The 13,295-nt window shown below is 38.5% G+C and overlaps 1 protein-coding gene across 2 annotated transcripts; it reads left to right on the forward strand.

Moving 5' to 3' along the window:
* The first annotated feature begins 8,292 nt into the window (after nucleotides 1-8,292).
* On the forward strand, nucleotides 8,293-12,345 carry LOC140799102 (ubiquitin-fold modifier-conjugating enzyme 1). Of its 2 annotated transcripts, none has more exons than XM_073153249.1 (4): nucleotides 8,293-8,805; nucleotides 8,903-8,964; nucleotides 9,050-9,188; nucleotides 12,067-12,345. In XM_073153249.1, exons 1-3 carry the CDS (start codon nucleotides 8,473-8,475, stop codon nucleotides 9,186-9,188), a joined length of 534 nt encoding a protein of 177 aa, XP_073009350.1. In that variant the 5' UTR covers nucleotides 8,293-8,472; the 3' UTR covers nucleotides 12,067-12,345. The 2 variants fall into 2 exon arrangements, with proteins under 2 accessions (XP_073009350.1, XP_073009349.1); XM_073153248.1 differs by having other exon boundaries at nucleotides 11,845-12,182.
* The last annotated feature ends 950 nt before the right edge of the window (nucleotides 12,346-13,295 follow it).

Consider the following 13,295-nt stretch of genomic DNA (forward strand, 5'->3'; position numbering starts at 1 on the left):
TCCCTAGCCATAGCAGCCATAGCCTACAAAGAAAAAATCGGGACTTACAATTAGTGAGATGAGACTTAATGAGAATGAAAATTCGATAAGCATTGATAACAAATTTAACAAAGCAAAGCGACCTCCCTCTTGGTGATGCTGCAATAGTTCTAAAAGATTAGCTTCATTATGAAATCATGTCGTTAGAAACCACCGTTGACGGGGGGACAGCTTGCGAAACAGTCCCTTCCTCGGCTGCAAGAGACTTATGCCCTTTGAATTTTCCCGGCCGAGACATTGGTTTAAGTAGGGCCGCAACCTTGAGGTTGAAAGCAGGCGGGCCAACAAGATGTTACTTGAGGGTCACCTCGAAAATAAAGGGCATGAGATCAAGATCCACCAGATCGTCAGGATAGTGATGTCTTCGTCCATGGCCTGGCATTATGCTGAGTCAAAGGCGGCTACAACATGAGAAACAATAATTTGTGGAGAAAGGCTGATAGGAATAGAGTGATGTGGAGAAAGGCTGATAGGAATAGAGTGATGTGGAGTGGCAGAGGATGGAGAACCATAAGGAGTTGGAGGAGGTGAGAGGTGGCTTTATTAGGGATGGGGTTAGTGGTGAGTAGAAATCGAGGAGGCTAGGTGGCAGGGATCCACCATAGTGCTTACTGAGATTTAGATGGGATTGGCCACTTGGCAAATATCCATCGAAACCTTTAAAGACAAACAGGTGAGGGGCCCTTGGGAAGAAACCATGCATGGATTGAGGATCGGGCCCAAGGCAGCCTGACTAGCAATTATGAGATGGGACGAGGCAAGCGGCTAGGTATAGGTGACGCGACTCAAGGAGCGATTCGAAGCAATTTTGCTGGTGGTAAGAGATCTTGGGCCGCTCGATTGAGAACATGTGGCCTTATTAGAGGCAGGAAAGGAAGGCAAATCTTCGCTCACACCATGGCCCAACGCACTCAATTTACATTTGGTGGCCGATTTGCCACGCGTACGACCAATAGGACGCCCATTATGCGCGGTGGCTAACACCCAAGGCATCGAAGAGGTGGGGGCATGCCCGGTGACATTACTGTTGCTAGGATAAGGCACGATATCGATATCAGCTATAATGATAATCTCAACCGCAACACCTGGCGTTTGCTTATCGGAATCGCTCACCACCAGCCAGACGACGACCTTTATGAATCTTGGGGATCACATGAATCCAAGGGCTGAATTCTCCCCCTTTCATCTTGCATGTGCAACAACTGCCCCTATCTCCAGTTAAAGGCACAGAGATGGCTGGGATAGAACTCAAGGCTGCCAAAATAATAGAGCAGAGAGCAATACGATGCCCTATTCTCAGCGCCTTGTTTGAGAGGCTGAGACAAGTCCACCTCTATACAAACCCTAGCAAATTTGCCACAAACACTATCCTAGGTATAAGCATCGATTGAAGTCTGAAGCAACTTCTATGAGGATATCCAACAGCAAGTAATCAAATGGTAACCCAACAAACTGAACCTAGATGGGGGTCATGGTGATCTCCTCCCTAAGAGGTTGAAAGTCTAGCTCCCACAGCTTGAGATTAAGGACAAGGCCTCGAAAAGTCTAGGGGCCACCGGTTAGGATATGAACCTTATCATCCTCATTAGAGGATTTAAAAGTAAAAAAACTCGCTGCCATATCTATGACCTGAAGCGAGCCCACCAAAGTCCACCGGCGTTTGGTCTCCTTGGTTAGGTACACTAATAGAGGGGGGCGACTAAGGAACTTACTAATAGGGCTATAGCAACATTCCTCACGACTAGCCGCTAGTCGATCAGGATCAATTGTGACCAAGCCAACTGCGCTCCCCTTAACCTTCTACAATAGGGAGCTAGACGAGGGAGATGCACCTTTAGCAGCAAGACATTCACGATTATTTTTGAAGAGTTAGGCCCAAGACATGAGGGTCTATGGGGGAGACGATGTTCCATGGGCATGCGAGGAAACATAGGGAAGTTCCTTGCCCTAAGAGGGGTCTTGGGGTTGAGGTGGAGATGGGGGGTCCAGAGCTTGAGGCTTAGGGACAGAAGGTTGATCACTAGGTGAAGGAAGAGGGACTTCCATTTTTTCAACTCCACCGGGGGTTCACACAATGAAATTTGCAATATTCATATCCTTATTTTTAAAAAAAAATAAAAAATATTAATATAGTAAAATACTGTTATATATAAAAGGCATTTTTGTTAATAATGTGAGAGGGATCAAATATTTTTAATTAAGAATTCTTTCCTGTTAAACCAGAATTATGTCTTAATCTTATTGGGCTACTAAAGCCACTGTAGATATAGATTAGACAATTCGTGCGTCGGATAAGAGGAAATCCAATTAACTATGCTTCTAAATTAAATCACAAAACTCAAAAGCACCATTGAGTATTGATCCAAGGGAGCGTGGATCGTTCAAATTCATTCCGTTTATTTACATATGGATATCCGAGGAAAACTCTTCCTTAATCGGTTAATTATAGGAAACAACAACTTTTGGAGAAACACAAAAGTCAAAAGATTAAGAAAGCTCTTATCACTTTTTATTAAAAGATAAATTATACTGAATTATCTCTCTGGCTAGAGGCACATGACTATTTATAGACTAATAAAAAAACTCAAAATCCTAATCCGATAAAAAGGCAACTTTTCATTTATGGGAAGTTTCGATCTTGACTCATAAAGTTATATTTTAACTTAAATTATGAACACTGAATATGCGGAATCAAATTCCAAATTTTCCAAATCCATGGTGAAACATATAAATATACAAGGACATACTCTTGCTTAACAAATCATTAATTACACATAAAATACGCATTACCCAAGGACGTGAAATAAATAAATATATAAGCCTACTATTTCATTTTATATATGATAGTATATAAATTATAAATACATACATACACACACATATACGTGTGTGTATATATATTGTAACACCTTGTTAAAAATAAAAGAAAAAAATGTGTTAGGGTTTTAGTGTTGGCAATTGTGTATAAAATATTCTAAGTATTTTTATACATATACATGAGCATTTATACAAGTTTTGAAAGTATTTGGATTGAAGAATTTCAAGATCAGAGGATAAAAGTTTATGCATTCGCACCGCATTTCGCAGATACAAACGCATTAAGGTTGTTTGAACGCATGCACAGGCGTTCATAGATATAGAGAATGCGTTTAGGCCATTCGAACGCATGCACAAGCATTCGCAAATACAGAGAATGTTTTTTTGCCATTCGAACGCAGTCAAGGGCCTTTTGAAAGCACCCTGCATACGTTCACAGCACGTTTACACATATAGAGGAGTATATTTGCGCGTTCGAATTCAACCAGTGAAAATCAAGTCATCGCGTTTGAACGCACTTGGGCCCGTTCGAACGCACCTGAGAAACAAGTCAGTCCGTTCGAACGCACCTGAGAAACAAGTCAGCCAGTTCGAATGCACTTGGGCCGCGTTCGAACGCACCTACGTAATATGCAAATTTTGGACTTACGTGAGTTCTGATATGTCTTGGATTTGGCCTTATCTTGGTAACATATATAAGCATTGTGATGCTCTAACTCTAAGGTGGTTAGTGAATGCTTTTAAAAAACAGTTCTTGAGGCTACATCGTTCTTCTACCAACAAGGTATGTCTCTTCTACATCGCATCAAGCTTTAATCTTAATGGTCATCTAGATGAAGGATCAATCTCGAGGGCTACTAAAATTGAAGATCAATCATGGGAAGCAGTGAATCGTGGGTTCTAGCGAGCGAGACTGAGAGAAACAAAGTCATGGGGATCGATGGGTTGTTTTGTGAGTTAGTCTTGTAATTGCTACAGTTTTAGTTATTGGTTTTGATCATCCGTATTTTTTTCCCGTTTAAGTTTTTCCATGTAAAAATCTTGGTGTTCATCTTTGCTTTAGTTTTTTATATTTATTCCACATTTATTTAAGCAAAGGGGTGATACCATTACCTAGGGTTTAGATACATACGTGTGTCTAGGTTTTTTCAAAATGTGTGCACGTGACCAACACTTGCGCTGTGGCTTAGAGTGCACACATGCGGGGCATGTGCGCCCTTCCCACTCTCCTTCCCTCATTTTCTTCTCTCTTTTCTTTTTCTTCTCCCGCAACTGCCATCTTCCCCCTTTTGGATCTCATCGCTCTGGAGCTTGTTGACTCATGGATTGAAGCGTTGGAGCTCCCCCATTTATCAAGTAAGTTTAATTTACAATTAGTTAATTAATTTGCATTTTCTCACCTTCTCCTTCTCTCGGTTTCATCGAAAATCTAGTCGGTCGGTGGCCTCATGCCTCGCTACACCGGTCTAAGAAGCTTTCCCTTGTTGCTCTTTCTCTATGGGTACCTTTAATGGGTACCATGAGCTCTCAAGGGAGGCTACACCCCATAGCCTCCCGTCGCTTATGTTGGGCCCATTTTTTTGTCACCATTATCGCCGACTTTGCTACCCGACAGGTGGGTTAGCTTGCGAGAAGTCTTTGTGGGTGCCCAAAATATGCCCCTCACCTTGGTCATTGACCTTGGCGAGGGTGGTTCTCACCGTTGGCCATATCTGGTAGTTGCGCTCCCCATCGGCTAGCTTATGCTTGTCGAGAGGAGGGTGCTGCTATGGTTGATGAGGATTGTCGGTGGCTGGGATTACTGGCGGTCGGGTTTGTCAATAGCTCCCCTCCACTCTGACAAGGCTTTTCACAGTTGTGGGTGGTCATTAGTTTCTCCTCCAACTAGTTGGTATCGTAGGTTTCTTCCTCAGCTAGGGGGTGCCAACCAATGTGCTGGTCTTGGCTGGTAGCAGTAGTGCTCACAAACAGCCACTTCTCTCCTCTTTGGCTATCCTTGGCTAAGTGTCAGGAAATAGGATGTGGGGTGGTGGGTTGGGCGGGATGTGGTAGCCTAGCCCAGCTTGGGCTTGGGCTAGGGGTAGCAAACCCAAGTGCAACTTGGGTTAGGTGTGGCCCAAGTGGAGGGTTGGGTTGAACCTAACCCAGGTGTGACTTGGGTTAGGTATGGCCTAACCCAAGTGGAGGGTCGAGTTAAACTTAACCCAAAGCTTGGGCTGGGAGCAGCCCAGCCAAAGGTCGAGGTGGGTTTGGCTGCAGCCCAACCCAAGTTGGTAGTGTTGGGTTGGGCCACTATTAGTCCAACCCATGTTGAGTGGAGCTGGGTGTAGTCCAGTCCATGGGTTGGTGAGTTGGGTTGTGGCCTAGCCCAACCGGCTTGTTTCGCTTTTTTTAGGGTTAGGGATGTGGGCCCAATTTTTGTGAGTTAATTTGTAGCTTTTAGATTAGTGGCTCCTTATCTTATTTAATTTACTTTAATCTTTTATCTAAGTATCCATGTCAATGGGAGCCTTAATTTATTTTTCTAGAGGATTGCTTACTAATTAGAATAATTATTGTAAATTAATTTTAATAGATTAGACTACGGCCTGAGAGTGCCATTGCTAATTGTTCCTAATGGGGAATTAAGTCTAAATGGAGTTTAGCATGGTCAATTATAATTTTTGGTTAAATCATTTTTAACAAATGAGTCGGTAGTTTGTGTGTATCTGTATTAATTACTCCTATTAGAGAATTAATATAAATCAATGTAAGAAAATAGCATTAAGCAAGTTATTTTATTTAATAAAGTGGATTAATTAAATGTTGCATTTGTAGTTTATTTTAAATTTATAATAATCAGTGGAACGATAATTGAAGGTAAATTGTTTAAATTACTTTTAATAATATACTAGTCCTTGGTATAGTTATATCAGCTCTACCTAATTAATAAATATAAGAATTCTTAGATAGACCTACCCAAGTCTATAGTGAACGTCAATAAGATTATTTAATTAATTAGTGATAGGAATAATGTACTTATGTTTTTATTACTATCATTATTGAGGTGGACTACGTACCATGATAGTATGATTCTGTGGCATAGTTGTATCTAGTATCAAGAAAGCAATGTCAAGCAATTGAAACTTCTATAGTCTAGGAGTAGTGTAGAGAATACAATATATTACTTTATGGCATCATTGCACTCATATCATACATATATGCATATATTTATTTACTAATTAGTAATGCAAGTAGTACATGTTAATTTTACTTGTTGTTCGACATGGTTACACGTATTATAATTTTTATGCATATCTTTGGGCATGATTATCTATGGTAGCACGTAATATATAATAATGATGTGTGTTCCATTATGCTTATTTGTGCGGTATAATAACATGCAATTTGCACATATGTACGACTATAAAGGAACTGACTTTTACGCTTTGATAGTACCTAACTATTCCCTAGGCAGGGTTTGGAGTGGAAGATATTATTATACTTATATATTAGGGCTCACGCTTGAGGTCTCAGTCTATTGATCACAGACAATCAGGCATCTGTTTCATTGAGCGATTGACGATTTGCTATTGATCGACGAAAGTTATACCCTTAAGGGTATTTAAGTTAAAGAGAGAAGGTATAATGACGTAGATTTAGCGATACTCAATAACGCAAACTGATGGCGTTTATGAGCGATGACTCATAATTTTTCGCACGGTGATTCGATGATGTGAAGCCTTGGGCTTAAATAGTAGTATTGCACCCGATTGAGGTCTTTAGTATGCGATGACGAACATTCGATCATCTTGTTCATCGGGTGATGGGCTGGCAATTCTACCGCTAGGGTCTACCACTCTTTAAGAATGTTTGTGTTAAGGACATGATAGTCCGTTGAGTCTGGATTGATGTATGTCACATTGTAGATTGCTAATGTATATGTGATTAGATGAACACGATAAATATGTGGTACTAATGCATCTTTTAGACCGTAGAAGTGAATAGTTATTGGGCTTTAGGCTCACCATTTTCTGGTGGAATATTTTTCAAATTTATAGATGAGCTTCAGTTCGTAAAAAAGTTGGCAAAGATTTATTATTTTTTATAATTCTTGTTTATTTTTATAATTTAAGAAAAATGGCATGTAATTCCTACGTGGACAATTGCATCATTTTTTAGATATGTATTTTATGGACTTGTTGTCACCTTTGGTATTAGGGGCTTCTTTTATCTGTATCATTTGCGAAAATGTGAGTTTTTCTCTTATATATTATATTAAAATATTAACTAATAGGTAATGTGAAAATCACGTGGGTTTCACTCACGTGAGAGGCATATTTATTTGATAGCAGGTATATATATATATATATATATATTTAAATTAACTAAGGAAAATAAGATGAATAATTAACTGGAAAAAAAAATTTAGAAAAATCCACTACTATAGTGTTAGGTTTAGCCTAACACTATTGCTTAGAGTGGAAAAAAAGAAGGAAGAAAAAGAAAAAAGGAGGAAGAAGAAGAAAGAAGAAGAAAGAAAAGAAGAATGAGGGAAGGAAAAGGAGAAGACAAGCCAATGGGAGGGGTCCAACTGCTACTAACTAGCCAGTGGTCAGTCTCTCACTAATGGCTCGGTTCCCAATTAGCTTGAGCCCGAAAGAGAGAGTGAAGAGAGAAGAAAGAGATGAGAAGGGAGAGGGCTCACGATTAAGAACAACTAGGCGTTAGCATCTCAACAATAGTCTGAGATGGTCAAAGCCTGTCGATAGTAGGGGAGAGAGAACCCGAGGAGAGATGAAGAGAATAATAAGAGAGAAAATAGGCAATTAAGGTAGGTGCGGCAAAAGTTGACTCGACCTAATAACTCAACACGATAATCTGAGTTTTTAATAGATTTAAATTTAGTCTAATTAGGTTCGGATTATAAATGAATCAATCCATCTAACTTGATTATTAGAAGGATCATGCTAGTGTTTATTATCCTAACCTGATTAACCTATTTACGACTCGAACCACTAACCGTTTATAACCAGACCAACTATTTAGTACCAAATGATATCAATTAATAAAAACAAGAATTTAGTAGGCATATGAGTTCGCACATGGGAAAAAAATAAACTGATATTAAATGAAAGCATCTCTCCAACCAAACATTAAGACACCTTAGTTGAGCTATTTGTAAAGAAAAGCTCTTAGGTTTTAGTAATTATAAGTTTAGACTGTTGAAATTGAATGTGTTTATTTTTTGATACTAAATACATATTTTTCTTTATAATGAAATGTGCACAATTTTTACAAGATGCGTAGGCTTATTTTTATTATTTTAAAAACTAAATGGTTTTTGTTTAACGAATGCCCTCACCTTAGCCTATAAACAATGAAAATAATTTGTTAAGGTTAAATTTATTTATTTTATTTTTCGCACAAATCACAGGGCACTCTAAATTGGGATCCATTTCGGACAAGTTTCCGAATCTTATCGGACTAGATAATAGATATTATAGTTTTCGGATTTGGTTCAGCACGAGCGATCGCGTCGTCCGTCGGCGTAGGTTTGACGCAGCATCAATACCGGCGCTGGTAGGGCTTCCTTCTTCAATCCTCCTCCTCCCGAGAGAAAAACAGTAAAAGAGGATGGAGGGTTGGGATCCGAGCACGAAGTCTGCATTGACGCAGATCCCTTTGCTGACGACGCGGGCAGGGCCTCGAGATGGGGCGGCGTGGACGCAGCGACTGAAGGAGGAGTACCGCGCCCTGATCGCCTACACGGGCATGAACAAGCGCAACGACAACGACTGGTTCCGGATCTCCGCTGAGAACCCCGAGGGCACCCGTTGGAGCGGCACGTGCTGGTACGTCCACAACCTCCGCCGCTACGAGTTCCACCTCCAGTTCGACATCCCGGTCACCTACCCCTCCACGGCCCCCGAGATCGAGCTCCCATCCCTCGACGGCAAGACCCACAAGGTACAAACAGACATACTGACATAACCTCTTTTTTTTTTCGTTTGTTTGTTTCTTTCTTTCTCCTTAAAATTCCTAACTAATCATCATCTCCGCCCAGATGTATAGGGGAGGCAAGATCTGCCTCACGGTGCACTTCAAGCCCCTCTGGGCCAAGAACTGGTAGGCCTTCGCTAAAAGCCGAACTTCCTCCTCTCACTTTCCTTTTCTTACGGATTGATATCTTTGGTTCCTTGATTTTTGGCAGCCCCAGATTTGGGATCGCACACGCGCTCTGCTTAGGCCTTGCTCCTTGGCTTGCCGCGGAGGTGCCCGTCCTCGTTGACTCCGGCATGGTGAAACACAAGGATGATGAGGCATCAACTGCTGCCGAACCTTCTTCTTAAGTAAGCCACTTCATGTAATGTTCTTTGATCATGAAAATTAAGTATTGCTATAGGGAAAATACTGAGTGACTCTAGATTGCAGCAATCCTTTCACAGTTGGAGCTGATTAGGATTATCCGGTTCTTACTAAAATAATTTATAATTGTCATAATATTTGAGTACTTCTTGTGATTGTATTTCATATAGAGTTTCCCAGATTGTTAGATCCTACAGCTGCTCCTGAATTCTTTCTCTTCTTGCCTTGCCAAAATTGCTCTCTGTGATTCTCAGAAAAGGCACCTAGTCGAGTTCATGAGAATGAATGGAAAAATTAAACGATAAACACTCGTTGTTGCACCCCTCTCATGATTTATCAAATGAGAAACCAATACAAAAGTTAATTTTAATTTTGTCTATGTCTGCTTGATTTGCCCTGCATATACATTGGTGTGACGTAAAAAATTCACTACTAGCATAGCTTTCATCCAGTACTTATTCTGGGTTGATTTATTTCATCCTAGTTAATTAGTATAAGGAGCCAAACATGAGCTTCTGGAACTATGTGCTGGAAAGATGATATTTACTTCTTCTTTTCTTTGTGAAATTGATTATAACCATGTATGCTTGTTATGTTGGATCTCATCTTTTTTCACCTAATTTTGACTCAATAGTAATCCAAAAATCTAATTATGGATCTTTTATCTTTTTATTGCCTTCCTATGCCTTTCCTACTTTATTCAATAACCAGAGCTTATGGTCCTCTTAGTTTTTCTTTATTCCCCGCTGTAGCTTCTAGTGCTATCTCTGTGATATTACATGTTTTAGTCACTTAATAAGGAGGGATGATGGCAACTGCATGCAAGGAAGCTTGTGTTGGTCGGCTGTCGCCACCCTTGTGAATGCCGAGTTAGACGTTGGATCATTAAGGGCAAAGCTACATTTTGTGTTTATCATTTCTCTTGTAACTTTCAAAGATGAAACTTCATATGAGGTTTCTAGCATGCTTGGTAGATAGGGGTAAAAACGGATCCGATACGGATCGGATAGTGCTCAACCTATATCCGGATCCATATTTTTAGTCCGGATATAGATGGACGGATAGCAAAATTTAAAATCATATCCTAACTAAACGGATACGGATAATTTTCAGATAGAGGATCGGATTTTAAACGGATATTTATTGAATTTAAAATAATTATAATATTTTATTTAGATATAATTAACATAAAATTATTAAGAGTTTTACAACAAATAATTTTTTTGTATGTCAAATTTATAAAATTAGAGAAATTAATCTTTATAAATAATATAACGTATTATTAGTAACAATATTAATATTTACTATTTAAATAAGCAAGCTAAAAATTGTAAATCATTTAAAAATATATGCGGGTAAACTAATATCCGATATCCGTATCCGAATCCGAAAATTATATCCGACCCGTATCTGAATCTGTATCCGAATTTTTTTCAAAAATTTTATCCGTATCTGAATCTGTATCTGAATCGGATAGAAATTTTTTATCCGAATCCGATCCGAATCGGGTCTGATAGCGGGTCGGGTCGGAGTTAATCCGACCCGTTTTCACCCCTATTGATAGATCTATAATTATGCAAGGTTTCTCTATTGTTGATCTACCAATTTCATAGGGAAGATAGGTTGAACTAGTACAAATTGAACAAAAAATTGTTTTATCCCAGTTTTCAAAATTCCAAAAATTAAAAGAAAAATAGGAATATCTAGACTTCTATTGAGGTAGATCTACACTTATAAAATGGTGTATTTTACATAGATCTGCCAATTTTATCATGTATTGATGGCATAATACCCAAATTTTTTAAATTTTGGGCAAATTTTGTTCATAGCCTAGATGTATATGTGGCAGTAGATGGATGCCAAGTTAGGGGTGGCAACTGAACCAGGTCGGGCCTGGTTTATCACAAGTTAATTCGAGCTAATTTCAAGCCAACACGAACAAAATCCATCTATTAAATGGGTTGAAATATTAACATGAATATGACACATTTGTTAAATAGGTTACATGGATAACTCATTTAACCAGTAAACAAGTCATCTAAGAGAGTAATACTAAATGTCTTAAATAAGTTAGGACATGGATTAGATGGATTATATAAGATAAATGGCCAAATAGTTTACACAAGTTAAATAAGTTAAAAAGGTTACATGGGTTAAAAGTTTAAAAAAATTAAACGGGTTTATTTGGGTCATAAAAAAGTTATTTGAGTTATAAACAAATTGACATGTCCTAAGCCATTTAACATAAATGGATTAATTTGGGTTAAACGAGTTGAAAGTGTAAATAAATCCAATTAATAATTAGGCGGGTTGTCCTGATTATGACTTGAACCTTATTATACTAAACCTAAACTCGTTTAAATCCTTCAGCACGTCGGATCCTTACTTCAAGTCACCAATTCATCCTATGTGGGCATGGTGGACAGCTGAGTGATTTTTATTTATGTTATGCTCCCATTTGTGGTTGGTAGATAGTGGACTCAAAATGCAGTTGAATCATGTTACTACTTGTATGGTTGTATGATGCAATCTTTCTTTTCAAATTTTAATATGTGTAGTTTCAACATTGTTGCCGCTTATGTCTTAAGAACATTTCATTTTCAGTTTTGAGGTCTAATAAATAGATAAAACTGAAAACAGGCATTCCATGGTTGTGCCAAGATATGCTAGTCAGCCTACCACATAGTATGCTAGCTATGTCGAATAAGGGTCATCACTAGCCATGCCACTGGTGCACATTTCTTGGTTGCATGTGTGTGCCAAGTGCAAAGACTACAAGTATTGCTATAATGACATTTTCCTAACTTTGGTCCATGTTTCTTGACTCCTAATCTTTTTTTTTTTTTTTTTGGGTATCTTCAGTAAACCATATTGTGTGAACAAGTATTTTTGAGGAGATTATTGGGTGAACAACTTGCTAAAGCTTCTATGCTCGATCACCAAATTTATCTAACAGTACTCTTTCTAGCTTATACCAATTCATCTACTTCCAGTTTTGGGTGTAGAAACATTGCAATGTTGCTCGATTTTCTTTATATTCTGTTTGTTTCTCCACTTTCTTCTTTCAAAGGAAGACATTGTTGTGGTGTAATTGAGATGACAATTTCAATTTGCCTTAAATAATTTGAGATTCAACCCCAACAGTGATGGTGTTTAAGAGTAGGTTAGAGTTTATGCGGCTTTTGACCTCAGAGTAATGGGTTCATAACTTCCAATAGTTTAATAACTTATCTTGAGGTACTGGTTCGGACTACGCTCTTATGTTTCTTTCCCTGCTTCCTAATTGACCAAAGTTTAACGGGCCCGCCTCTTTGTTTTGAGCCACTTTGGTTTGAATACGATGATACTACGGAATTTACTTTCTCAGGCTTGCATGTTAATGACTAGTTTGCATAGTCTTAAAACTCAAGTTATTTGCACTGGAACAAGAATAGCTTTGTGGTTTAACATTTGTTAGAGAGAACCCTGCGGGTAAATATTTCATAAATGTAACTTTTGCGTACAATTTTAAGAATATTCCCTTTAATGTATGTATATATATATATATATATTGAGAAAAGCGTGCTGGGCTGAGTCATATTATTGAGTAAATTACTCCCTTCAATTTTAAACTATAGGGAGTAACCATTAAAGATAAAATTAAACTATTAGGACCAACTATAAAAGAGTTGGAAAGAGTTTCTTGTATAGAGATCAAGCATATGGGTACTAGTTATTATTTATGTTAATTAATAGCTCTATTGCGGAGGTCCTATAAGCATCGGTTGTGCGTCAAATGTTTGGGAGCACATGTTAGATAGGTTGCTTAGTTTGAATTATTCTGTTTTTTGGTTTACTTTTAACCGGTATAGAATCAAAATGCTGAGGGTTTGCCGTTTGCCCCCAAATGAGTCATTTTAACCATTTTCATTTTCCGGAAACAAATGCGAGCCAGAAGCGATTGTGGATATCCGTTGTGTCTAGCTTTCAGACGCATTGTACTTCTTTGACCAAATTCTTACTTGGTGGCTTCAGTAAGTATGTTACAAACATAAAAGCATATATTTATGAAAACTAACAAACATTGTCTAGCAAAATACCTATAAATTTAC

The sequence above is a fragment of the Typha latifolia genome, chromosome 12 (assembly GCF_019914945.1).
Source record: "Typha latifolia isolate L0001 chromosome 12, TyphaL0001v2, whole genome shotgun sequence".
Lineage (NCBI taxonomy): Eukaryota > Viridiplantae > Streptophyta > Magnoliopsida > Poales > Typhaceae > Typha > Typha latifolia.

Excerpts from the sequence above, each read along its gene's own strand:
- LOC140799102 (XM_073153249.1), top strand. The coding sequence starts at position 8,473 with ATGGAGGGTTGGGATCCGAGCACGAAGTCTGCATTGACGCAGATCCCT. Across the intron at positions 8,806-8,902 it reads TCGACGGCAAGACCCACAAG|ATGTATAGGGGAGGCAAGAT; the intron begins GTACAAACAGAC and ends ATCTCCGCCCAG. Across the intron at positions 8,965-9,049 it reads CCCCTCTGGGCCAAGAACTG|CCCCAGATTTGGGATCGCAC; the intron begins GTAGGCCTTCGC and ends GATTTTTGGCAG.